The sequence below is a fragment of the Ahaetulla prasina genome, chromosome 18 (genome assembly GCF_028640845.1).
Source record: "Ahaetulla prasina isolate Xishuangbanna chromosome 18, ASM2864084v1, whole genome shotgun sequence".
Taxonomy (NCBI): Eukaryota; Metazoa; Chordata; class Lepidosauria; order Squamata; family Colubridae; genus Ahaetulla; species Ahaetulla prasina.
Genome location: NC_080556.1, coordinates 102244 through 126504, shown reverse-complemented (window position 1 = coordinate 126504; position 24261 = coordinate 102244). Strand labels below are relative to the sequence as shown.

Sequence of the window (24261 nt, the reverse complement as noted above, 5' to 3'; positions counted from 1 at the left end):
CTCTTGAGGAGCGCTGGCAATGGGGGGGGACCTTCTCTTCCCCCCTGCAGGAGTAACCCCAGTCCTGCCACCCCCCTCAGGAGGAGAGGGACGGCATCCAAGGGAGCCTATCCGGGCCACGGGAGGGCTCCTGCCCCACAATAGGGCAGAAGGCTTTCTGCTGCCCCCTTCTTTCTTCAAGATGCTATTTCCTTTAGCAGCCCTGGGAGTCAGGCCCTAGGCGGGGGGGGGGGCTTTCACACCCCACTCTGCCACAGTGTAGTAGACCACACTTCCAGAGGGGACCCTCTCCTTCCCACACCTTGGCCTTCTCATCACTAAATCAAGGCAAGAGCTCCCCTTGATTTAGTGATGGGTGGGAAATGCTGTTTTTCCAGGCGGTGGAGGGGGGGCTCCCTGGCTCCTTTGCCCGGCTGGCTTTGTGTCTGCACTGCAACTCTGGCCAGTGACTCCACCTCCTCCTCCTCCTCTGAGCAGAGTAAATGGATTCTCCCCCTTCTGGGACCGAAGGAGCCTCCTCTCCCCCTCCCCTCCAGCTCCCCTGCCAATGCTAACAAAGCTCACGTCAGGGAATTGTTTTATGCATTCAAAAATATTTGCTGGAGATCCAATGGCAGCAGCCGCACATGGCACCAATGGCTGACGGCGGCTGCAGAAAGCCAGAACGGCTTCTGCTCCCAGGCAGCTCTCAACCACCACGTTTGCTGGAGGGAGGGGGGAGGGGGGAGGGAGATGCTGGGTTCCCTTCCTCTGACCTTCAATCCAGCTGCAATGCTTTTAGGAGGCTTCCCTGCCCTACCACCTTGGCCAGAGCTACCCCTCCCCTGATGATATCAGGGATGGACTGCCGTCACGCAGTATTTGTGGGGCTGGCCGTGGAGGCTATTCTTAAAAAAAAGCAAGAACTCCTGCCAAAATAAAGATTGGATGTTTCTCGGTTGGGTCCTTGACCAGGCCCGGCCACTTAAAGCAACTGCCACATTCCCATTGCTGAGATGACCGGGGGCACCATCTCACCCCCCCCCTCATGATGCTAATGTAAGAACCTAAGAGAAGGGACAACTGGGACACCTCCCCGCACTGCTCCGGCTCTATTCTGGTCCATCAGCTCCCCACTTCAAGGGGGCTCCCCCCCACATAGCTCCCCCCCCCGGAAAGGCCTGTGATCGAAGAGCACATCCTAGTTCCTGTCCTGCCCCTCCCACGCCTGCTCAGGATGCCTGCCCTGCCCTCTGAAGCACAAGAGCTGCCTCCCCCCAACCCCCGCATGTGCAATCCACAAAACCCCCAGCCTTCCCCTTGCCAAGCCTCTCCATCCTTGCCTTTCCGCAGGTCAAGGAAGGTGCGATGCCAACACCTCTGTGTGTTTGCCCAGACAGAACTTGGCGTGTTTGTAAACCCTGGTTATGGCTTAGTTGTCCAGTCTCCTGCCACACAGTCATAGCCAAGAAGCCATGTGTGGCATTTAGGCGCCTTGTGGCACCTGCAGTTGACCTTCCACATGGGCCAACCTCTCCCTCTTCAGCTCCTCGGCCCCCACCCCCACCCCAGGCCAGCTTGGGAGCTCTTCTGCTTACACACAAACCCACACACACACCAAAAGGCCTAACAGCCTCCCCGGATTCTGCAGCAGAGCGAGCAAAACCACTCCCACCCCACCCCTCTGGCGTTTCCATAGAAATAAATGTTTGCTTCCATCTGTTTCTGCCAGAGCTGGCTCCCCTTTGCCAAACAGCTGCCGGCTGCCCCCCAGCAGCCTGCAGAGGGGCCCTAAGGCCTGGCCCCGGAAGAGCCCGATGGCGGTTCCCACTGGCCAGAGGGGCCATTTCCTGGACTCGGCCTGACAGCAGGAGGCATCAGGGCCATTTCCTGGACTCGGACCCCGAGTGGGGGCGGGGGGAAGGCACACAGAGGCCCTGGGAAAGCAGCCCCTCTTTCGGCCTTTAGCGTCCGCAGGGCTTCAGCTCACCAGAAGGCTGAAAAAGAAAATGACCGGCCTGGTCAAGATGGCCACAAGAACCAAGCCCTGCTTCGAGTTGCCTGACATGTGCCCAGCACCCTCCGTTTTGGGCCCCATCTGGCTCTTCCTTCGCAAACCACCTTCCTCTCCTTTCACATTGGGGCCCCGATTCCCGAAGAAGGTGGACAGATCATGGGGGGGGGGCGCTCTCTCTCTCTCTCTCTCTGAAGAAATTTGGGCTGCAGCCATAGTTCTCCCACGAAATCATCACAAAGCCACCAAGGTTGCTATAGGAAGCGCTGTGTTCCTGTGTTGCATTCTGCAAATGACACACATACCGCTAGGGCCCCCCTGTTCCTTGTGGTAGGGTGAGCAGCGGGCGGATGTATTTGCGGTATGTCAGGGCAAAATTATGTCGCTTGTTTTGGGAAAGAAAACAGGCAATTTGGCTGTAACAATTTTGATTGCTGTCAATGGGGCCCATCTTCAGCTAGCCCATAATACCACCTGTTACTCCAGGACACAGGTTCCTCGCTGAAAGTCTGACTGCAGAGTTGTATCCCGCCTGTCTGCACTCAAGGTGGGGAGCCAAGACCTCAGACCGAGGGTCCGACGATGCCCACCCAGTAGCCTAAAGGCTCTTCTGATCCGGCCGCCTTAGATCTGGGGGAGTGGGGAGATTGGAAGGAGACCCAGCAGCTGCTATATCCTGCAGAATGGAGTGGGCCAGAGCAGCTCTCCGGGGAGGAGGGAGGGAAGCAGTCTTTCCAGTGGCCCCCTCCACAACATCTCAGGAACCGAACCTGGGCACTGCCGAGTGGGTCTATGCTGCACCGTGGGAGCCTCTGAAACAAGAAGGGGCCTTCCCCCCGAAGTCCCCCGTTGGTCTGCCTGAAGCATTAACACCAGTGGTGGGTTTCCCCCAGTTCGGACTGGTTCTATAGAACCGGTAGTAAAACCGGCGGGAGGCTCCGCCCACTGATCCAAACGTCATCAAAAGCGATCTACGCATTCGCAGAGACTTCGCCCGGGCATGATGCGAACCGGTAATAAAGGTAAATAGAACCCACCCCTGATTAACACATGGCATCAGTCATCATTCATGGTCTATACAGCACAGGGGCTAATTTTATCTACTCTGCTCAAACCTGGATCTTTGTTCTCCTGGTCCACGCCCCCCCACCCCCAAAGTGTGGAGTCCTTTGGACTTAATTTCCTGATGACCTTGTGATTCGGAAGCCATCCCAGATGTAACTGTGGCCTGAAACTCTGCCCCTCCCTCTCCCTTCATCTTGCAAACTGGGCAGATTTTTTGGGGGGTGGGGGACTGTGCAAACCTTCATTGTGTTGTTTTCTGCACAGTGTTTTGCCAATATGGAGATGGAGCAGTCCAACGCAGGGGGAAAAACAGAACTGCGATCGGATACCAGAATGATCATGGCCAGTTTTTGTTTTTCTCACAGCACAAATGTGGACTAAGATTGTTGGGGCAGGGGCGGGGAGGAGGCTTCACCAGAATGGAAAGAACCGCAAACGTTGGAAAGCTGCAAATCCGCCATGGTGGAATTAGTGGCCTTTAGCATGTGTGCTAATTAAACATGAATTTGGGAAAACTGGAAGCTGGGAAGGAGCCAAACGCCTGAAATAGAACCGTGCCTAATACAGAACAAACGGAGGTGCTGCTCTCCTCCGATCAGTTTTCTATAATGTAGACAAACAGATCAAAGGGTCGTCTCCACCCCCCCCCCACACCTGCCTTTTCTCCCTTCAATTCTACTGACAGGCAAAAAATCCACTAAGAGTACCAAGAAGCCCAGATGGTTCCCCTCTGCCCTCCCTGCTTGTACCGGCACCTTTCATAATTAAAAGACTCAAAAATGGAAAACAAAATCGTTTTTGTTCTGGTCTCCAGCAACAAGAAAGAAGCAAAAACTCAGAATCACAGATGACTGAATATAAACCACGATGCAAATAAATCATCCCTAAACCAAGCCCACCGCAGTTTTTGCAGCCTGCTTGGTTACAATAAAACTCTTTTAATCTATTTATTTATTTATGGGATTAAATAGGGACTTATTTATTGGGATTAAATTAATCAGGATTAAAACAGGCTCTTGAGCCCCCAATGATTTAGACCATGTGGTTTGCAAATATTTGTATGTCTCTAAAATATAAATGTGATACTTTGCACCAGAACATTATCACTAGTATACTGTATTTGCCCTCAACAAACAGTTGGCATGCGTCCCTGGCCTTCTGCCTGAGAGGCCTCGGTGGGCAAACGCCCCGTTCAATTCTGCAATCCTGGTGTTGTGGTCCGCCAGCAGCCCGCGGATCTGGCAATGGAGTCAGAGAGTGAGGAGGCTGGGGAGGACAATGGGCCAGTCCTGGAGTCAGGGGAAATCCCGGACAAGGGCTCTGTGTCAGAGGCAGAGATGGGGCCAGGGCCATCTGGGAGTGATGCACGGACTCCGGAGCCTCCAGAGGTGGACAGCAGAGAGGCAGAGGAACTGGAGGAGCCTGTTCATAGTGCATGCATGCGAAGAGCTGCAAGGAGGCAAGAGTACCTGAAGCAAAAAGGACGACTCAGGAGTAAGGCCAGGAGATGATTGGCCCCTCCCATAAGGCTTAAAATAGCAGCAACGAGCCATAGGAAAGCAACGTTGATTTCCGTGTTTCTTGTCAGCGTCTTTTGAACTTTGTGAGGTTTTTGCCAAGATAAGGCCGATGGACTGTTTATGAAGAATTTTGTTTTGGACTAAGCTGAGAATGAATTAATTCTCAGCTGTTTTAATAAAATAAGTTTGTTGAGGACTGAATTGTGTTTAGTAATCACTACTTGGGCCTCAGTCACAACACCTGGCTTGCCTGAACCTCCGGTCTGAGAGGGCTTCACGGAAGACCCAATTTGGAAGATGATAGAATAAGACGGAGACCCTCGCTAACGAGCCATGCACAGCAGGGGCACCCAGCACCATTGGGGGGGGATGTGTGCTCACAAGCTGAGGTTCAGGGCACCCCGGGATTTGGGGAGGACCAGGCCTTGGTGCTCTCTCACACACAGAGATGCCCCAGCTGGTAACCAGGAAACCAGAACCCAAATCCCAGTTGCACTGAGCCACAATGCCGAAACAGAGCACCGGCCTATTATACCTGCTGCCTCCTTCTTTCCGGAGCTCTTCCCCATTTGCAAGTTCATCCAGCCCGGAAAGTCTGCAGTGAAGGACAGAAAGAAGGAGACCTTAAAAGCTGCACACACATTTATCGAATGACTTCCCTGAGGCATTTTTTTTGTTTTTCCTCCCTTCGCCTAAAATATTTTCACTGCTATTGTCTGGACAGCCAGCGAGATGACCTGGGCTTTTGTACCAAAGACATGGACAGCACTCAAGGAAAAAAAGGAAGAGGAGGGAGAATAAAGGACTCTGCAAAGATGGCCTTCCGTGAGAATGATCAGATTGGGTGCCAGTTCGATATTTATCCCAGCGCAGTAAATTGAGGACTGCGGCAGAAAATTTGCTTAACTGCAAAAAAAAAAAAAAAAAGGCTAATTATTTCCACAGCAAACCACCCAGCCACGATGTGCATGTCAAGCAGGCAGTGAGTTTCCTGCTTCCTTTTGGGTCATGTGGAACCTCAACCCCTCTAAGCCCTGGCTGAGGGTCACCTGGCCTGAGGAGTTCCTGTCAAGGCCCCCCCTTGGGGTCTCAGTCCTGGACCCAGAGAAAGCAAAGCAGGTGGATGCTCCCCTCATGGACTAGCCCCTCTGGGGGGGGGATCTTCCTCTGCCTCCTCTTTCTCCGGCCCCCATCCTCAATTCTGGCACACACACACACATCCCAACCTCTGCCATATTCTCTTTCATCAGCTGGCTGGGAGAAAGACTGCTACTAGTTCTAGTAGTACCATTTTACAAAGCCTTAGAAAGACCATAATTGGAATATTGCATCCCATTCCCTAAAAAGCATGCAGAGAAGAGCAACTAAGATGATCAGGGAATTGGAGACTGAAGCGTTTGTCTAGTCTAACGAAAAGGACTGGGGGATGACGACATAATAGCAGTCTTCCAATATTTGAAGGGCTCCTACAAAGACAAGGGGATCAAACTGTTCTCCAAAGCACCTGAAGGCAGGACAAGAAGCAATAGTTGGAAACTAACCAAGGAGAAGCAACCTAGAACTAAGGAGAAATTTCCTAGCTGTGAGAGCAATTAACTACTGGAATGCCTGGCCTTCAGAAATTGTGGGTGCTTCATCACTGGAGGTTTTGAGATTGGACAAGCATTTGTCCAGGATGGTATATAGCAGTGATGGCTAACATTTTTGCCATCGTGTGCCACGAGGTGGAGGGGCAGGGGGGTTGTGCGCGTACATGCCCACACCCATAATTCTATGCACCCCACCCATGTGACCCCCCTCCCACCTGTTCCTAGCACACGATAGCCCCGAAGGCCTATTCTTCTCTCACCTGGCTTCAGAGCCTCCCTATGAGTCTGGGGAGGGTGAAAATGGCGTTCCCTACACCCCCAAACTGCCCGTTTGCCAACTTCCAGTTGGACAGGAAGTGACTTTTTTGCTGTCTCCAGCCTCTAGAGACTCCTAGAGAGGCATTTCTGGCCTCTGGAGGGCCTCCAGGGGGGTGGGGAATGCCGTTTTCACCCTCCCTAGACTCATAGAGAGGCTCTGGAGCCAGGTGAGAGAGAAAAATGGGCCTTCCCCACCACCCCCAGGCCCTCCGGAGGCAGGAAACAGCCTGTTTCCCTACCTCTAGTTGGCCCAGAGGGCCCAAAAATCAGCTGAGCTCGTGTGCCCACTGATATGGCTACAAGTGCAACCTGTGGCACGCATGCTATAGGTTTGGCATCACGGGTATATAGGGTCTCTTGCTTGAGCAGGGGGGTTGACTAGAAGACCTCCAAGGTCTCTTCCAACTCTGTTATTCTATGTTCTTGTAGGAAAACTAGGGGAAACTTCAGCATTCATCCGAAGCATTCCTATCATCATCATCATCATCATCATCATCATCATCATTATCATCATCATCATCATCACAGTTTGTCACAGTCACCCAGATGTTCAGACTGGATTTGGCATTTTTGTCTAGCTGGTATCCGAGGACCTGGGATAGGTAGATGTGGATATGTTACAGGTATCATTGCAGGATTATTATTATTATTTGTTAAATAAGCCTCTCTCATGGCTTTTCCTATACTCTTTGGCACAGCCCCGACTGGTGGCTTGTTCAGCAGCAAGAAACACTTGGCAGAGGCGAGGAGAAGCGTGGACCCCGAAAGCTACGGCACCCACTTTCAAACCAGAGAATATTTTTACACTGGCTCCCAAGAATGTGGCCTTCTTTTGTCCAGAAACAGTGCAGAGAAGTTGGCTGACCAGTCTGGAGAGATTTCCTCACAAACTGCAGAAGACAAAGGGATATTTGTCTTCTGGCAATCCCGAATGACATCTAATAAATAATCAGGGAGGGAGGGAGGATGTTGGGGAGGGAGAAGAGCCCTGTGAAAATAATTGAAGAGCTTCAAGAGTAATCAATGTTAGGAAAGGGGCAGGACAGAGACCCATAAACCTGCCAGATAAAAGCTCTCTGTTTGGAGGCCAGCGAAGGGAAGAAAAACTCAAAAGAAAAACTCAAGACAAAGATAAGCAGGAAGATTTAATTATTTCAATAGTTATTTGTTTGGTCTCTGGCCAGCCAAAAAAACTGCAATTTCAAAACCACACACACACACACACACAAACGTGGAGGTACAGGTAGCAGCAGCAGCTGCTGCTTAACCACAGAGAGGAGAGGCCAGCTGGGTGAACAACCAAGCACCAGAAGGACCAGGGGGAGGACAGGGGCCATTTTGCAGCCCCTGCTTCAAGGGCCGATTGGGTAGCAGGGAGGCCAGTCTCTGCTGGCCTCCCTGGATCTTAACCAGCCGAGGCTTGGCCTTCTGGTGAAGGACCCTGCAACCACCTCTGCAGTCGCACCACAGGCACAGCTGCAAAATGCTGTGAGGAACCCGCAGAGGTCTCCCTGAGCCACGGCATCAACTGGAGTGCCACTCACGGTTTGGTGACCTTCCCCACAGCTCTTTCAGAGAGCACCCCGGTTTTCTGGGCTGACCTGGGCCTGGAGCCCTATGTTGTGGTCCGCCAGCAGCCTGCGGAGCTGGCAGAGGGGTTGGACAGCGATGAGGCTAAGGAAGAACATGGGCCAGTCCTGGAGGCTGCGAAAGGTCCGGATGAGGGCTCTGCGTCGGAGGCAGATGGCACCAGGGCTATTGGGAAGTGATGTACGGACTCCAGAGCCTCCAGAGGCTGACGGTAGTGAGGCAGAGGAACAGGAGGAGCCTGTTCCTAATGCACGCATGAGAAGAGCTGCCAGAAGGCAAGAGCAGCTCAAGCAAAGAGGACGACTCGGGAGTAGGGCCAGGGGATGATTGGCCCCTCCCATAAGGCTTAAAACACCAGCAACGGCTCTTGGGCTCTTTGCTAGAAAACAACGTTGATAGCCTTGTCTTGCTGCATTTATTTCTTTTCGGAGTCTTCTTCTTTTGAACTTTTTGCCAAGAAAAGCCTTTGGCACTTTGCCTAATTAGACCAAGGTTGGTGATAGGACTGAAGAGTTGTGTTATGAAGAATTTGTTTTGATTTAGTTTGGACGATGCTGAGAATGAATTAATTCTCAGCTGTTCTAATAAAGTCTGTTTGTTTTTGAACTGATTGCGTTTAATACTACCTACTTGGGCCTGGGTCATAACACCCTAAGCTGATTGACTCCCTGAATTATGATCCAATGCTGCTGGAAGGGATCCTGACAGGGGCAGAAACGGGCTTCGGGGAGGCCCAGCGATCCATTGCACTCAGCCGTCTGTTTAAGGCTGACCTCTGACTCAGGCAGGCCCCTTACTGGCCTCCTCCCTGGATCAAAGGCAGGTGAAAGAGAGAGAGAAACTGGACGGTGCAGAAGGCAGAAATTGCCTCAGAGAAGCCTCAGTCTTTCTCTTCCCAGCCAGGAGGCCCGGCGGTCAGTCAGGCTGGCTTGAGCATGGCAGCGCCCGCCCAGTGGCTGCTGGGGAAAAAAATTCCCATTCGCTCTGGATCAGGTAGAGCAACCCAGAAAGCACCACCTGGAGGCCTCCAGCCCAGACTCAGACAGCTGCCAGCCACACACCTGTCTCTGAGTGAGACTGACAGAGCCCAGGGCAGTTGCCCAAAGGGCGTATTCTGAGTCACCCTTAAAGCCAGGACCTGGGCGAGCAGGCGCTTCCTTTTGGGCTCTGCCAAGGTGCCACGGAAACTGAAATGAAAAGCATGAAATGGTCTTCCCGCGTGCCAGCAAGCCTGGCCAGGGAGTAAGTCCCATAGGAAAAATGGCCCTCAAAGCGTTGCTCTCAAGGAGCCGTTTCAGCTGCCCCGTCACTGCAGCCCCAAGGTGAGACCTGTGGCTGGGCCGTGTTGCGCTTCTCCTTTGTTTAATGGGCTGGGTGGCAGAGTTACAGGGATGGTACGCTATTCAACAGGCCGAGTCATCATCATAATGATAACCAATTGTTATGGCTCCGCCTGAGGGGGCCAAGCTGCTCATGGCTTTCACGGGGTTTTGGGCAGCCCTACAATGTACAGGAGCTTCCTACTAAAATCTTGAATCAAGGGTGAAATGTAAAATTTGTTACTACCAGTTCTGCGGGCGTGGCTTGGTGGTGGGGGGGTAATGTGACTGGGTGGGGTGGCCAACTTTTTTTTTTTTACTCTTAAAAGCATTTATAAAAAAATGCTTTTAAAAGCCTGTGATGATCAGGCAACTCAGCTGGGATCGCCGGAGGAAAAAAAGCTTTTAAAGGGTTCTGATGATCCCAGCTGAGCCGTGAGATCATCAGAGCCTTTTTTTTACTTTTAAAAGCATTTTTTCAGCAGAAGAAAAAATGCTTTTAAAAGTAGAAAAAAGACCTCTGATGATCATGCGGCTCAGCTGGGATGGGGGATGGGGGCAGGGATTTTTACTACTGGTTCTCTGAACTACCTGCTGCCATTGCTACTGTTCGGGTGATCCGGTCCGAACCGGGAGCATTTCACCCCTACCTTGAATGCAACGCAGGGATGGTTGTGCGTCCGGTTGCCTATTTTTGTACGTGTGTGTGTGAGAGAGAGCGCACCCAAGTAAAAACATTGTACAACCAAGTCTGCTTTTGTGCCTACCCCCACCAGGCTTGTTCCTGCCAAGGCTGCTTGCTCTGAAGTAAACCAAACCACAGTAACACCTTCCCTGCTCTCAAATGGCCATCTAGAACAGGGGTCCCCAACCTTTCAGACCTCAGGGACAACTAATTTCATAATTTTAAATCCTGCAGACCACTAATATGATCTGCCTAATGACCGGCTGGGTGGACATGGCTAGGTGGTCATGTGACTGGGTGGGTGTGGCCAACTTGATGTCACTCACATCAAGGGGTAGCTTGCCGGCCTCTACTCGCCTCTCCCCTCCCAGCCACTCCTCACCTGCCCTCCTGGGCTCCTTAGGACCCCAACAGGAAGCAGTTATTGGAGCTAAGCAGCGACCACCAAAAAGAGTTGGCAAAACAGCTGGCTCAGTTCAAATTGGATCTGACCAAGAAGGAGGCTCAGCAGAAGCACCTCACTGAGGATTATGAGCAGAGGCTTTCCAAGCAGAGGAAAAACCTGCGGGAGTGCAAGGCCAGGTACCGGCGCCTGGAGGCTCAGTGGGCTGAGATGGTCAGCCAGTTCCAGGCCACGATGCAGTCCCACTGGAACAAGGTCCTCCGGCTCTTTGCCACCAGTGGCGCTTCCCTCCAGCCTTTGCCCAAAGCCCCACACCAGGAGGCCAAAGCAGACCCCAAGTCGGAATTTCTGCCCCCATCCCGACCCACACAAAAAGACCCCGAAGGGGAAGACTCTCTGTAGCAACACAAACGTTCATTGCACATATCTGGCCCAAGGGGCATAGTTTGAGGACCCCTAATTTAGCGCAATATAAAAAATGCAAATAAATTTTCTGCAGAGCACCAAAATTTTGTTGCGGACCACCAGTGGTCCACGGACCACCAGTTGGTGACCACTGATCTAGAACAACATGGCAAGTTAAATAATACCAGCTAGAGTCTTATGGAAATGTTGTCATTAACGTGGCTGAATCCACGTGGACCGTAGGATGGGCAAAACGCTTGGCTCTTCCTCAGCCGTTGCCCTTGTTGGCTGGCCAGCTGTCAATGAGGCTCAGAAGTGGCATCAAAGAAATGTGGAAGTGCCACAGAAGAAAAACAGAAGTTGCCTCTTGAGGAAGTTCCTTCTGGAGCCCAAAACCGGAGACCTACTTAGGCCTGGTGTGTGTGTGTGTGTGTGTGTGTGTGTGTGTGTGTGTGTGAAGGAGAGGCAGCCCTGAGGGGCAGAGCAGATGAGGGGCGATTTGGCCACCAGCCTCAGAGGTTCCCCTGCTGGTTCCAGGACCATGGAGAGCAAAAGACGCCCAGAGGATCTCTCAGAGCTGTTCTTGGCTTCTGATGGAGGAATGGGAGATCCACCCTTGGGGCAGGCAAGGCAACATGGGATCCGGTGGCGGGACGTGCTGGCTAGAGGCCTCCTCCACCCTGCTCCTTGACCCTCGTGAAGCAGGTTTCAAAGCCTCGGCTGCTGTGCTAAGAAACACCTAAACGTCTGATAAGGGGCCGTAATTCCCCGCGCAGAATAAATAACAGGCTCTCTTCAGCCTCCGTGCCCATTTTCAGAGGCCCAACCTCTGCTAAACATTTCTCTCCATTTTTTTTACTGCTCTGTCATCTCAGGAAACTGCAGCCTGAAGAGGATGAATTTGCATTTCAAATCATTGTTTGTTGTTATGACAACAGCAGGATAGATTTCCCCCCTCCCCCGGCCCTGTGTTTTTCCCTTTCTGGGCTTTTGAACTACTCATCATCATCATCATCATCATCCACATTATGGTGTACAAGTAAAATTTTAAGATCTGACCTTGCCCAGAGAACGCCCACTTTCCTTTGCCCACGACCGGCCATGTAAGCAGAGAAAAGGAAAATAAAGGAGAGACACACAGGTGGGCAAGGGATGTGAGGTGGGAAATGGCCCAGGAATAATAAGCCAGGCATCATCTCCTCTCCGGCCCGGGCAGCCCAACCATGGCAGGGCTGTGCCAAAGCCCCTCTTGCTCTCCCTTGTGCTCTTTTCAAAGGGAGGGAAGGGCTGTCGATCCTCAGGGCAGGTGGGTTCTCGCTCCGAGAGCCACGTAAAGCCACAATCTCTTGTGGATTTAGTAAGAGCAAAGCCTCACTCTGTCAGACTGAGCAGCCCCACCATGATGGTTCCAGCTCAAATTCTCCAGAAGTTAAATACTCGCAAGCAACTGCTGCCTTGCGGAGCTGGCAACAGAGTCGGATAGCGATGAGGCTGAGGTAGGGCCAAGGCCATCGGGAAGTGAGGTATGGACACCAGAGCCTCTAGAGACTGATAGTAGTGAGGCAGAGGAACAGGAGGAGCCTGTTCGTAGTGCACGCATGAGAAGAGCTGCCAGAAGGCAAGAGCAGCTCAAGCAAAGAGGATGACTCGGGAGTAGGGCCCCTCCCATAAGGCTTAAAAGACCAGCAATGGCGTTTGGGCTTTGCCGGAAAACAACATTGCTAGTTTCATCTTCTTCTCTGTCTATGTCTTGCATTTATTTTTGTGACTTCTGAACGTTTGCCAAGAAAGGCCTTTGGCAGTTTGCCTAATTGGACCAAGGTTTGCGATAGGACTAAGGAATTTGTGTTGGGAGGCATTTGCTTTAATTTAGTTGAACTACACTGGGAATGAAGTAATTCTCAGCTGTTCTAATAAAATTTATTTATTTTTATACTGACTGAGTTTCCTACCACCTACTTGGGCCTGGGTCAAAACAGGACCGGAGAAGGAGTGAGACATCCAAAGCCTTCTTCCATGAGCCTGGATCTCAAGGCGAGGCCTGCAGACCAGGCTGCCTCCCTCACCCAGTAGCAGTGTGGCTGCCCATTAGCTTACCCTTACCTTCGGATCAAAGGAACGGGTGCCACCCTGGCACAGAAAATCAGAGCTCCTGCTTCCCGGACACATGACTTTCCCAAAGGTGCTTTTTCAGGTGAAAGGAAGCAAAACTGGAGGCCTCCGCGTGGAACCGAACTCCCCTGCTTACATGCTATGGATGCCCCTCCTCCTTCTGGAAAGGCTGCCCATCCAAGGCACTACAAGGACTATTTCAGGAAAAACAGCCACAACGGTGCCACTCTGCTTAGCAGGAACATGGGCAGGTGCTGGACAAAGACTGGCAGGACCTGGGCTGAAGCTGCCCTCACCTCTAGGAACTCTTGGGGTGACTCTCCCTCCAACCTCGTGCTGTAGCTGTCCTGTGAGTGAAATTGTGTGTGGGGTGGGGTGGGCAGATTGCCCTATGACACAGTCGGAGTTCATGTGTCTATTTGGAGTTGCAATTTTTTTTGTCAAACCCATCCCAGTTATGCAAATATATCTTCCTAATGTATAGTATAACGCATTTATGTACATGGCTTTTATTAATATTTGCATTGCTGTGCAGATATTTTCACACACACACACACACAGTATGCTGTACACACATTGTACACATGTAATTTTCAGAATGTTGGACTAGGTGAAGTTGAATCTTTTAAACTTGTCTGTGGGGATTTTGCTGAAATTTCGGTTTTTGTTGCAATTTCTTTTGCATCAAATTGAATGATTAAAAACAGAGAGGTATGTTTCGGCACAATATTAATCTAAAAATCTGACATAAATCTACCCAGCATCTGAGTCCCAGATTCCCCCTCCAGGGTAGTCACAGAAAAAAGCCACTGAAAAGGAAAAAAATCCATTCTGCTCCATGCACTTCTCGGAAGCCCTGGGGAAATGCAGCCTTTCACTGCAAGCACCTCCCTCCAAAATTCACAGGTAAATTGCCCCCTTTGGTGCTGCAATTTGCTTTGCTTCTTTTAGTAAAAAGAAACCAAACAGTCAGAAAGTTTCACTGAAACTAAACACATTTACTATCTGTATCAAGTCTTTTCTATCTGAAAAATTACAGGAGTTGATATTCTCTCTCTTTTTTTTAATTAAGGTGGCAAATGTCTCTGGCAAATTAATTAAGGTAATCGTTCTCCAAAACACTGTGATTTATTCTAGTGGCCTTAATTACATCTTGATGGCCAACTGTGAAAATTAGGGCCTGTAATTCACAAGTTGTGGCAAGGCGCTGATGTTTATTAACCTCGTGGTTCAAACATTTCAGGTTTTCAAGCACCTTTGGAAAAATCACAGAAATCCCAGATTATATTTTCTGCACTCCAGATGAAAAAAATATCCAGGCGTAGAACAAGTCAAGCCAAAAAGATGTTCCCTAGGCAGGTGGGCCCCACTTTGAAAAGGTCCCAGAAGACAAATCTGAAAACATCTCAGCCAGCACAGAGGGACAAGGAGGGGGTTGTGTTTCTGTTCCTTTCAGCTGAGAAAGAGCGAAGGGGAGGAGATCTCCGCCCCAGGAAACTGCTCCCCTCCTGTCCTCAGGTACAACCTGGCCAGGAAGGTGAACAGGAACTGAAGATGCACTTCACTGGTGCTCAAAGGTGAGAATGTGGCCCTTCCCTTCTGAAGCTAATGGTTAGAGCTCACAACACCCCATGTGTGTAGGCCAAGAAAACGGATCGCTCTCCTCCTCCTCCTCCTTTCCAGAAACACACAGGCTAACTAGCCAGAGCCAAGTGAAACTGCAACCTGTGCCAAAGTTAACTGCAACGATCGGAGGGTTTCTGTGGGGTCAACTTCGCTCCCAACACTAGTGCTCCCAGCCAGAAACCCAGCTCGGCTGCCTGTGCACAGAAGGGCCTGCAACATGTACTTGCAACATCAGAAGCGGTAGAGAGAAGGCAGCTTGGATCCCAGCTCTCATTAGCCTCCTCCCCTGCCAACATGCCCTGCCTCAGGGCAGGCAACGGATGCCAGCAAGCATCTAGACCGGGGCAGACTCACCTAGTCCCACCTGAGCATCTGCTAAAAACAAGGGGGAGAAAGAGCTGGCTGTCTTTTGCAAATGAGGGGCTGGTTGGGGGGGCTGAACCGGTCCTGGAGCTCTGTGGGAACACCTGTGTTTGTGTGTGTTTTCTGCAGAGCTGGAGATCAACACCAACACCAGAGGAACCCACAGTCCTCTCAGGCTGAAGGAGTTAAGCAAAATTGCAGCTCAGAGAGAGAGATAAGGCAGGAGAACGCGCCTCATGGCATTTACAAGAATTCCTGGCCTGCCAACCATATATTGGAGAAGCTAAATAGGTTTTTCCTGAACTCTGGGTGGAAGTAGGGGAGTGAGGGGGTTGGGCAGAGTCTTTTCTGGCCCCTCCAGAGAAGCAGAGGCAGAGGAGGTAGATCTCAACGCCTGGGTCTCTGGCAGAATTTACATTGCCATGCTCAGGGTGGGTCTTTGCAAGCAGGACTCTTGGCCGGTCACAGAACATCTGAAGTCCCATCTGTAAGGATTTCCCAAATCGCGCTTGCTGTCCTTCGGGGGACGGCTTCAGCTTAGCCGTGTGTGAACCCAGCCAGTCTGGTTTCAAAACCATGGTTAAGCCTGTTGCAAGAAGCGAGCCGATTGTGGCTTATTCGGAGAGAGCTGGGCTTAGCAGGGTGAGTGGATCCCGCACACGGGGCGGGCGCGGGTGGGGGTGCCGCGGCCGGCCGCGCGCGCAGACGGAAGGGACCTCTTAGGAGATCCGCTGGCTCCTCCATCCTGGGGAGGGCGGGGGCTGGCTTACCTGGGCGTCCATCAAGAGCTGGGTCATGAGGGACATGGACCTCCTCAGGGTGCTGCTATCGCCGTGCAGGAAGGCCTCGGGGTGCCCGTCCTCTTCCTCCTCCAGCGCCTTGGCCTTGTTGACGATGAAGTCGGAGATCTGGTCGTTCAATGTGCGAAGCGACTGCACGGCTGAGGGGAAGGAGGGCAGGAAAAAGGGGTCACCTCCAGGCAGCGGCAGTGGGAGAGAGCGGAGGAGCTCCCGGCCACCTCCCATCAGGAAGCCAGAGAAATGGAGAGGAAAGGCAGCTGCGGGAATGGGGCAAGGGGGCAACAGCACAACGGTGGCTGTGCCTGAGCGCCGCCGCCTGCCCCTCATCATCCCTGCGCTGAACCTCGCTTGAAAAAGGTAACCGCGACGCGAGCCCTCCCCCCGCCCTGGCCAGTCAGTTCCCAGGGGAGCGGAGGGAGGGCCTGGCGGGCTGTCAGCGCCACCCGCCAACTCCTTCAGGGCCGGCCCTGCCGAGCAACGGGCGAAGGGCCCTTCCTCGCGGAGGGAAGGCCGGCCGACCCCCTTCCGAAACGCCGAGGGGCTCCCCTCAGACGCCCTTGCCAAGAAGCCGCCCCGCAAACCCAGCCTCTCTGACGGCATCCCAGGGGGCCTCGGGGGGAAGCGGCGGCGGCTGGGCTCACCGGCTGCCCGGCGTCCGAATTGCCAGGCGCGGCTCCCGGCGGGATGGTTCCATGACGCCGGCCGGCTGGCTTCCCGCGGACGCCCCCTCCCACCGGGCAATCCCCGCCGATTGTGCTTTACTTTGCTTGGGAGGACTCGATTCGGTCTCTTCCCTGACTGCCCCTCAGGCATGCCAGGCTGACCCGCGGGCCAAGGCCGAGCGGGGAAGGGGGCAGGCGGCTCCCTCAGCCTTTTGCCTGCCGGCAGCTTTGGCTTCCCACCAGGGGCTCCTCCGCTCCGACTATGCCGGATCTCTCCAGGTCTCTCCTCACAGCTGCCGGAAAACCTCAACTGAGCCCCTCAAGACCGCAGGATTCTCCCGCCAAAGCTGGGCAAGAGCGCGTGGCTTTCGGGGGTGGGGGGGCGTCTCTCACAAGGTTCATGTTTAGTAGGCGAAAACGTTACACTTGTGCCCCACCGCCAGGCCTTGCGGGAGCCCCCACCCCCACCCCCCGGGCGGTGGCCAAGCGATCCTGCGGGAGGGAAGGAGGGAAACCCCGGCGGGGGCAGCGCCTGGCCAATGTCCCGGGGCTGGTCCTGGAGGGAGGTGGTGCGCCCTGCGGGGCAACAAAGGGCCGGGAGCTCAATGCTTTCTGGCCTTCCCAGGCCTGGGCTGGGGGTGGATCTGCAGGGGCTCTAAAGAGACCCCTTTCCACCCTAGAGAAGCAAGAGGGCCCTCTGCCATAAAGGCCTGGAGCTGAAGAAGGCTGGCCTTTCTCCTGTTGGAGAAAGCCATGGTGCTGGCTTCCAAGTGAAGGCTGCCTTCTCTTGCCATCCCCCTTCCTGGCCAGTGATGGGCTGGAAGGGAAGGAGCCTTGCTGGCCAATAGCAGGGGTCTGCAAACCTTAAACACTTGAAGAGCCATTTGGAATCCATTTCCCACAGAAAAGAAAACATCGGGAGCCACAAAACCCTTCCTGTGCCTATTTCTTGAGCAGCCAGAAAACTAGAATATGCAGTTGAATTAAAAGTTCTGTTTTCTTCTGAATTGGTTTTATCAATGGCCTACCAGGGGTTGAAAAGCTCAATAAATCGTGTGCACGGTGGATGTCGCACATTGGTGGTTGTGACGCATATTTTGAGCCGCAATAGAGGGGTGAAAGAGCCACATGTGGCTCCAGAGCCGCAGGTTGCGGACCCCTGGTTCAGAGGCAAGACTGAGATTCTGCAGGGGCCGGTCCAGACGCCTAGCAACGAGACAAAGCCACCTTCCTCTCCCCTCTGGCGGCATCTCCGGGGGGGAGGGCCCTGCAGGGGAGTGCAGAAACCCAGAATTCTCTTCCTCAGCCAAGGCAGCATGTTAGGCACCCTCTCCATCCAACACTGACCCACAAAGGAAGTGGGCAGGAGAGCTGCAAGCACCCTGCTGGGGAACCGAACCGGACTCAAGCACATGTCAAGGAGTCAAAAGCTGATGCTTCACAGAGCGTCCCCCTACACCAGAGACACCCCAGGAAATGAGAGATTAACCGTCATGGGGATTGGAAGGAGGGTCTTCTTCCCCCCCCCAAGAAGCAGCAACAGCCAACAGCGCTAGAGCTGTGTGTGTGTGTGTGTGAGAGAGAGAGAGAGAGAGAGAGAAGGCTTAATGGCCCTATCCAAGGGAAAGAGCACGGAAGGCAGGTGACAGCTTCAGATCTCAGCTTTAACCCTTCATCTCCTTGACAGTCCTACCAGTGGAGAATTTTCCTCCTTAAAAGATGAAGAGCCCTTAGTGAAGGATCTTGCCTCGTCCCCTGTAAATGACCCTCAATTTCCTGAAGCTTGACACCTCCTCCCCCCCAGTAAAGGATCCACTTTAACAGCTGTCTTGCTGTAGCCTGAGCATCTGCAGGGAAAAAGTGCATTTCAGGCCGCCACCTGTATTCAGAAAAAAACCCCAAGAATTCCACCTGGCAGGTGGACCGATCCTTTCTTCAAACCAGAAGCACTTTTCTTCCTCTTTAAGGTCAGAAGTGACCGGGGCTTCTTCCAAGCAGCCTCTGTCTCCCTCTCCTGGTACTCCCTGGTTTTCACGCGCCCCAGTGGATAAAAACACCTTCCAGACCTTATCTGGATATCCAGGAGATAATCCTTGCAGAAGAGTTGTACGTGGCTTTGATCGGCGTTTCAGCTCCAGAGTTTAGCTCCATCAATCAGTTCTTGAAGGGGGCATCCAGAATCTCTTGGGAAAGTTGTTTGACCAACAGCGAGGCTCTGCTTTTCCTTCAAGGGTGCGCGAGGGTCTTTCCCACTGATCCTGGCTGGTTCTTTTGACTGCAAGTACATCCAATCCTATTATTCTACGTTCTAAATATATCCTACCCAAAGCTCCCTGCAAGATTTCAAAGCAGGATGCCTTGATCCTTATAGGGAAAGGCAGGAGTCAAATAGACAGAATTCGCAGCGGCAGTGACTGGTGAGTTACGCAAACCCCCACAGCTCTCCTGCGCCTGTTCAGCACGTATGAATCAAAGCCTGGCCCGGCCTTGGAAGGCCTCCTGCTGAAACCTTCCGCCTATCACAGGAATAGGAAGGAAGGCAAAGGACTTTCCCAAGAGTTTGTATTAGCAAAAGAAACTCTCATTCACCTAGGAATCTACGCTGCTTAAAAACATTCTCATTGTCCAGTATTTTTAATTGCTAATTGGATTTGTGTCACGATGTAGCCAAAGATGCTTTTAAACAAAGCAGGGGAGACGTGTGATTTTTGTCTTAAATTCTTGAATAAATCTGCTAATTCTGTTTTTTCAAATAACGGCACAGGGTCCCGGGAAAACCCTTTTTCTGCCACTGTCCGTTTTCAGTATCGTCTGCCTGCCCTGAAAGACCATGGACAGCAAAAAGCCCTTCCAACCAAAGCCCTTCTGACCCAACTTGCTTCCTCTTCTAGGCCAGCAACCCTGGCTGGCGCAGTGGCTGAACTGCATGAAGACAACGAGGAAAGCAGCCAGCTCCAAACGGGCCACTTCTGAATTGGCACACACTGGGCGGGCGGGAGGGCAGCTTTGTGTTCCATCAACTCAGTCGCCTTCACGAAAACAAAACGGCATAAAAAAGGCCCATCCTCTACTGCATCTGAACCCCCTCCCCAGCTCTTTTACTGCAGCTGGCAATAATAATAATAATAACAGAGTTGGAAGGGACCTTGGAGGTCTTCTAGTCCAACCCCCTGCCCAGACAGGAAACCCTACACCACTTCAGACAAATGGTTATCCAACATCTTCTTAAAAGCTTCCAGTGTTGGAGCATTTGCAACTTCTGCAGGCAAGTTGTTCCACTCATTAATTGTTCTGACTGGCAGGAAATTCCTCCGTAGTTCTAAGTTGCTTCTCTCCTTGATTAGTTTCCACCCATTACTTCTTGCTCTACCCTCAGGTGCTTTGGGGAATAGCTTGACTCCCTCTTCTTTGTGGCAGGCCCTGAGATATTGGAAGACTGTTATCATGTCTCCCCTAGTCCTTCTTCTCATTAAAGAGGGAGAGTGGCCCTTGCTGGGGCTCTTCCTCGGAGTGTCCCTCTCCGGCCTCCCTGGCTTTTCCCTGAGAAAGCTGAGTGGCTGTGGGCTGAGTGGCTGCGTGGCCAGCCAAGGAGGAAAATGCCAAAGCCTGCAAAGGAAAGCCGTGGTGGGCACCAGCCTGGCAGGGAGGAAAGGCTTGAATGGCCTGCAGGGACAGGCGAGGAGCCCACTGTTCTCCGGCCGGTCTGATTAACCCCACAAAAGCAATGCCAGAAACACGCAGCATTGCTTTCCAGTGACGACAGCTGCCTTGCATCAATTCCTCTCCAGTGAGGGAGGAAGAGACTCCCTTTTGGGTCCACAGGGCCAGCCGCCCGCTTAGCAAAGCAACACGTGGCTGTCTCCTCTCGTCAGCCAATCCAGCTGCCATGGAGGGGGTCTGCATTTGAACAGGAGCTGCGAACTAATAGAAGGCAGCCCAGCGTTTGCCTCTGTCGGGGCCAAAGCGCAGAAGGATTTCCATGCCAACGAAGCTATCGAAGTGCTGTCCCGGTGTCTGGAAGCCATACGGGACTGGATGGGGAGAAACAGGCTCAAGCTCAATCCCTCCAAGACAGAGTGGCTGTGGATACCGGCATCCCGGTACAGTCAGCTGCGACCGCGGCTGACTGTTGGGGGCGAGTCATTGGCCCCGATGGAGAGGGTGCGCAACTTGGGCGTCCTCCTGGATGAACGGCTGTCTTTTGAAGACCATTTGACGGCCGTCTCCAGGAGGGCTTTCTACCAAGTTCGCTTGGTTCGCCAGTTGCGCCCCTTTCTAGACCGGGATGCCCTATGCACGGTCACTCACGCTCTCGTGACGTCTCGTCTGGATTACTGCAATGCTCTCTACATGGGGCTCCCCTTGAGGAGCACCCAGAGGCTCCAGGTAGTTCAGAATGCGGCTGCGCGGGTGATAGAGGGAGCCCCTCGTGGCTCCCATGTGACACCCCTCCTGCGCAGACTGCACTGGCTGCCTGTGGCCTTCCGGGTGCGCTTCAAGGTTTTGGTAATGATCTTCAAAGCGCTCCATGGCATAGGGCCGGGCTATTTACGGGACCGTCTGCTGCTACCGAATACATCTCACCGACCCGTGCGCTCTCACAGAGAGGGACTCCTCAGGGTGCCGTCGGCTAGGCAGTGCCGTCTGGTGACACCCAGGGGAAGGGCCTTCTCTGTGGGGGCTCCCACCCTTTGGAACGAGCTTCCTCCAGGACTTCGTCAACTTCCGGACCTCCGAACCTTTCGCCGCGAGCTTAAAACTCATCTATTCATCTGCGCAGGACTGGACTAGATTTTAGATTTTAAATTTAAACTGGTTTTAATGGGTTTTATTATGTATACTGTTATTTTTAATTATTCGGCTATTTGGAATAAGTTTTTTAATTGATGTTTTATTTTGTATTTATATGTATTTTTATCTGCCTGTAGACCGCCCTGAGTCCCTAGGGAGATAGGGCGGTATAGAAATACGAAAAATAAATAAATAAAAATAAATAAATAAAATGCCAGATGTGGCGGCCGGCCTCCCCTTTCCCTTCATTCCTCCTCGGCCGGGTCACATTGGCAGCAGGGCTCCCTATTTGTATGATGCTAGAGAAACAGAGAAAAAGCCCTTTGCTACCGGCCACCCTAACTCTAACCTCCACCCCTGTTTAATTAATCACCCTGTTTTTTCTGGGCTCTGCCTCCCTTAAGGACTGCAGCCCTGCAGCATGCAATCAAAAGGCTGACCTTATGGGACTCCCAATTGCCTCTCCCAGATCCCCCTGGAAAGATTGGCCCAGCTTAGACCAGTAGCACCTGCCGGGTCACCCAGGAAACTCCCCGTTATCCACCCCTGGAGTAACTGGGAGAAGGTGAGCAGGGAGGGACTTGAACCAGCAATGTGACTGGCCCAAATCCTCTTTAGTTCCCATCAGCCCACATGCCCAGCAGTATGGGATGGGTGATCTGTAACGTCCTTCCGACCTAGAAGGACAGAACCCAGAACTCTCCTGGTTGTTCAGGGCAGAGAAGGAGCTGGAACAACAGCTACAACAACATCAGCTGCCACCACTCCTTTTGGCTCAGATCCAGTCCCTCATAACGCAACCCATCTTCCTTAAGCAAAGCCAGTTTCCATTTCTGAGAAGTCACATGGGTGAAGCTGCAGTCCGTGCATCCAGTGGCAGCCCTGATTTTGAACATGCCTCAGTGTGAAATCCTGCACAATGAGGCAGGCACACACGAATGTCTCTGTGGATGTTGTCCATCTCATCCCTGTGTTGGTAGAGAATGTTTTGATTGGCCCACCACTGCATCTTATCCCTTACGGCTGCTGAACCAGCATTTCCTCCCTCTGCATCACCGGTTTTCAAACCCGGGACATAGAGAAAGCTCCTCTCGGATAGCTCATTCCTTTTCCAGGGATTTGCAGCAGGAGAAGCCGGTCGTCCTCCCCACCTCCATTCCCCCCTCCTCTTACCTGCCTCCAGAAGTTGACACTGATGGCCGAACACCTGCGAGAAGGTGACCGGACTGGTGGTGTCCCCAGACGAGGCCTCCATAGCTTTAGCAGGTCTCCCAGCTTAGTTGTGCGGACTCTCCTGAGGGTCTTCAGCCGTCCCTTTTCCTCCTCCTCTCTGGTGAAGCAAATGGGCAGGAAATCAATCACCCTGGCAGCAGGGTGGTGGTGGTGGTGACGGCAATCTCACCTCCGACCTGATGTGGCCAAACTCCCTCCCTCCCTCCCTCCCTCATCTTCAGCAAGAGGCCTCTGAAGCCCTGGAGACGTGTGTTTCTTGACCCTGGGGTCAATTTCAGAAGCTCCTGGATGACCCAGTCAGACTGTTGCTTTTCCTTCCTGGGAAAATTGGCAGATCAACTTGTTTGGTGAGGCAGCCTCACAGGATGCTCCCCTCCTCGGCTTTGGCTTTGGCAAACCCTTCCAGAGCTGGAGCAAACCAACCCCTCCCCCCCTCCAGACAGCAACATCTGTGCCTTGTCAAGAAGCCGGCCAGCGTCCTCCTCCTCCTCGGTCTGGCTCCCAGGAACCAGTTTTAGGAATCCTTGCTGAAACCATACAACGCTCAGGATGATGGTGCTGGATGGCACTTTGGGATGGAGTCTGATACAAGGGGGGGGGAAGCCTCCTCCTCCTTTTCCCCCTGCCCTGCCCCTGCTTACCTAATGCATCTCTCTGGTCCTCTCAGTCCCCCTGCAGCTGAGCCCCTCGCCCGGCACCAGCATCTCCTCCAGCGGTCTGCTGCCCTCCCTCCCTGGGCTGAAAGTGGGGAGGGGGAGGAGCTAAGGAGCATCACTGCTGACGTCGCCCTCCTGCAGTGTCTCCTCCCAGGTCAGTCATGCAAAACACCCTCCTGAAAACAGGGGAGGGGAGGGAAAGCAGAGAAGGGCTGCCCGGTCTCTTCTGCCCTCAGAGCGTCGTCTCCAGAAGCCCCCCTACCTGGAATCTGCCCCCCAAAAGACTCCCACCAGGACACCTGAGATGATGCTTAGGTCCCTGCAAGGTGCCATTTATTCTACCCCTTCTCAGGTTAGCACATCCGGTGTCTTCTGACCGACTGTTGTCTGCCTGGTTTCTGTGGCAGGGTGATCTGAGGAGAATCGGGAGAAACGGATGGAGAACTGCAAGTGACTTGTAAACCACAGTTCCCCTGACACAAGCCTGGACTTGCAGGCATCCAGATGTTTTTCTGTGGATCTCCAGTTCCTCCTGCCGGCTAAATCTGCCTACACCTCTTTTCCAGTCTGGCCCTCGTGTTCCCCTTAGGATCAGCGCAACACCAAGGTCACTGCGAGGCTTCTCAGTTCAGCTCTACTGCTGCCTCTGAGGCCAAACCAGCCCTTTCTGACTTACCCGTGAAGAAGAAAGGCGCCCCCCCCCCGGTTTCTGCCAAGGAACCATCTTGCACTGAGGTCAGGGGTGGGGGTGGGTGGGAGCTCAGATCCCTGGAGAAAGGCTGTCTGGAATGGAAGGCGAGTTCGTCCTTCCCTCCAAAGAAACCTCCAGAATCACATCTCCCAGATGTTCCCAACAGCAGGAGCTCTGGAGGATGGGTGCAGAGCAGGGGTGAAATGCTCCCGGTTTGGACCAGATCACCTGATCCGGTAGCAATGGTGGCGGGTGGTTTGGAGAACTGGTAGCAAAAATCCCTGCCCCCCCTCCCATGCTCAGCTGAGCTGCATGATCATCAGAGGCTTTTTTTTTTTTTACTTTTAAAAGCATTTCTTCGGCCAAAGAAAAAAGGCTTTTAAAAGGCTCTGACGATCCCAGCTGAGTTGCCTGATCTACAGGGACCCTCCGCTCCTTTA

At 52.9% G+C, this 24261-nt stretch overlaps 1 protein-coding gene across 1 annotated transcript in view; it reads right to left on the bottom strand.

Moving 5' to 3' along the window:
• KAZN (kazrin, periplakin interacting protein) overlaps positions 1 to 22546 on the bottom strand; it is a 69848-nt gene extending 47302 nt beyond the window's left edge. The window contains exons 1-2 of the mRNA XM_058161202.1: positions 22415 to 22546; positions 15759 to 15928 (exon numbers count right to left, since the gene is read on the bottom strand). Coding sequence (XP_058017185.1) covers positions 15759 to 15928; positions 22415 to 22496 — 252 coding nt within the window. The 5' untranslated portion in view covers positions 22497 to 22546. The remainder of the gene's footprint in view (positions 1 to 15758; positions 15929 to 22414) is intronic.
• Between the last annotated feature and the right edge of the window lie 1715 nt (positions 22547 to 24261).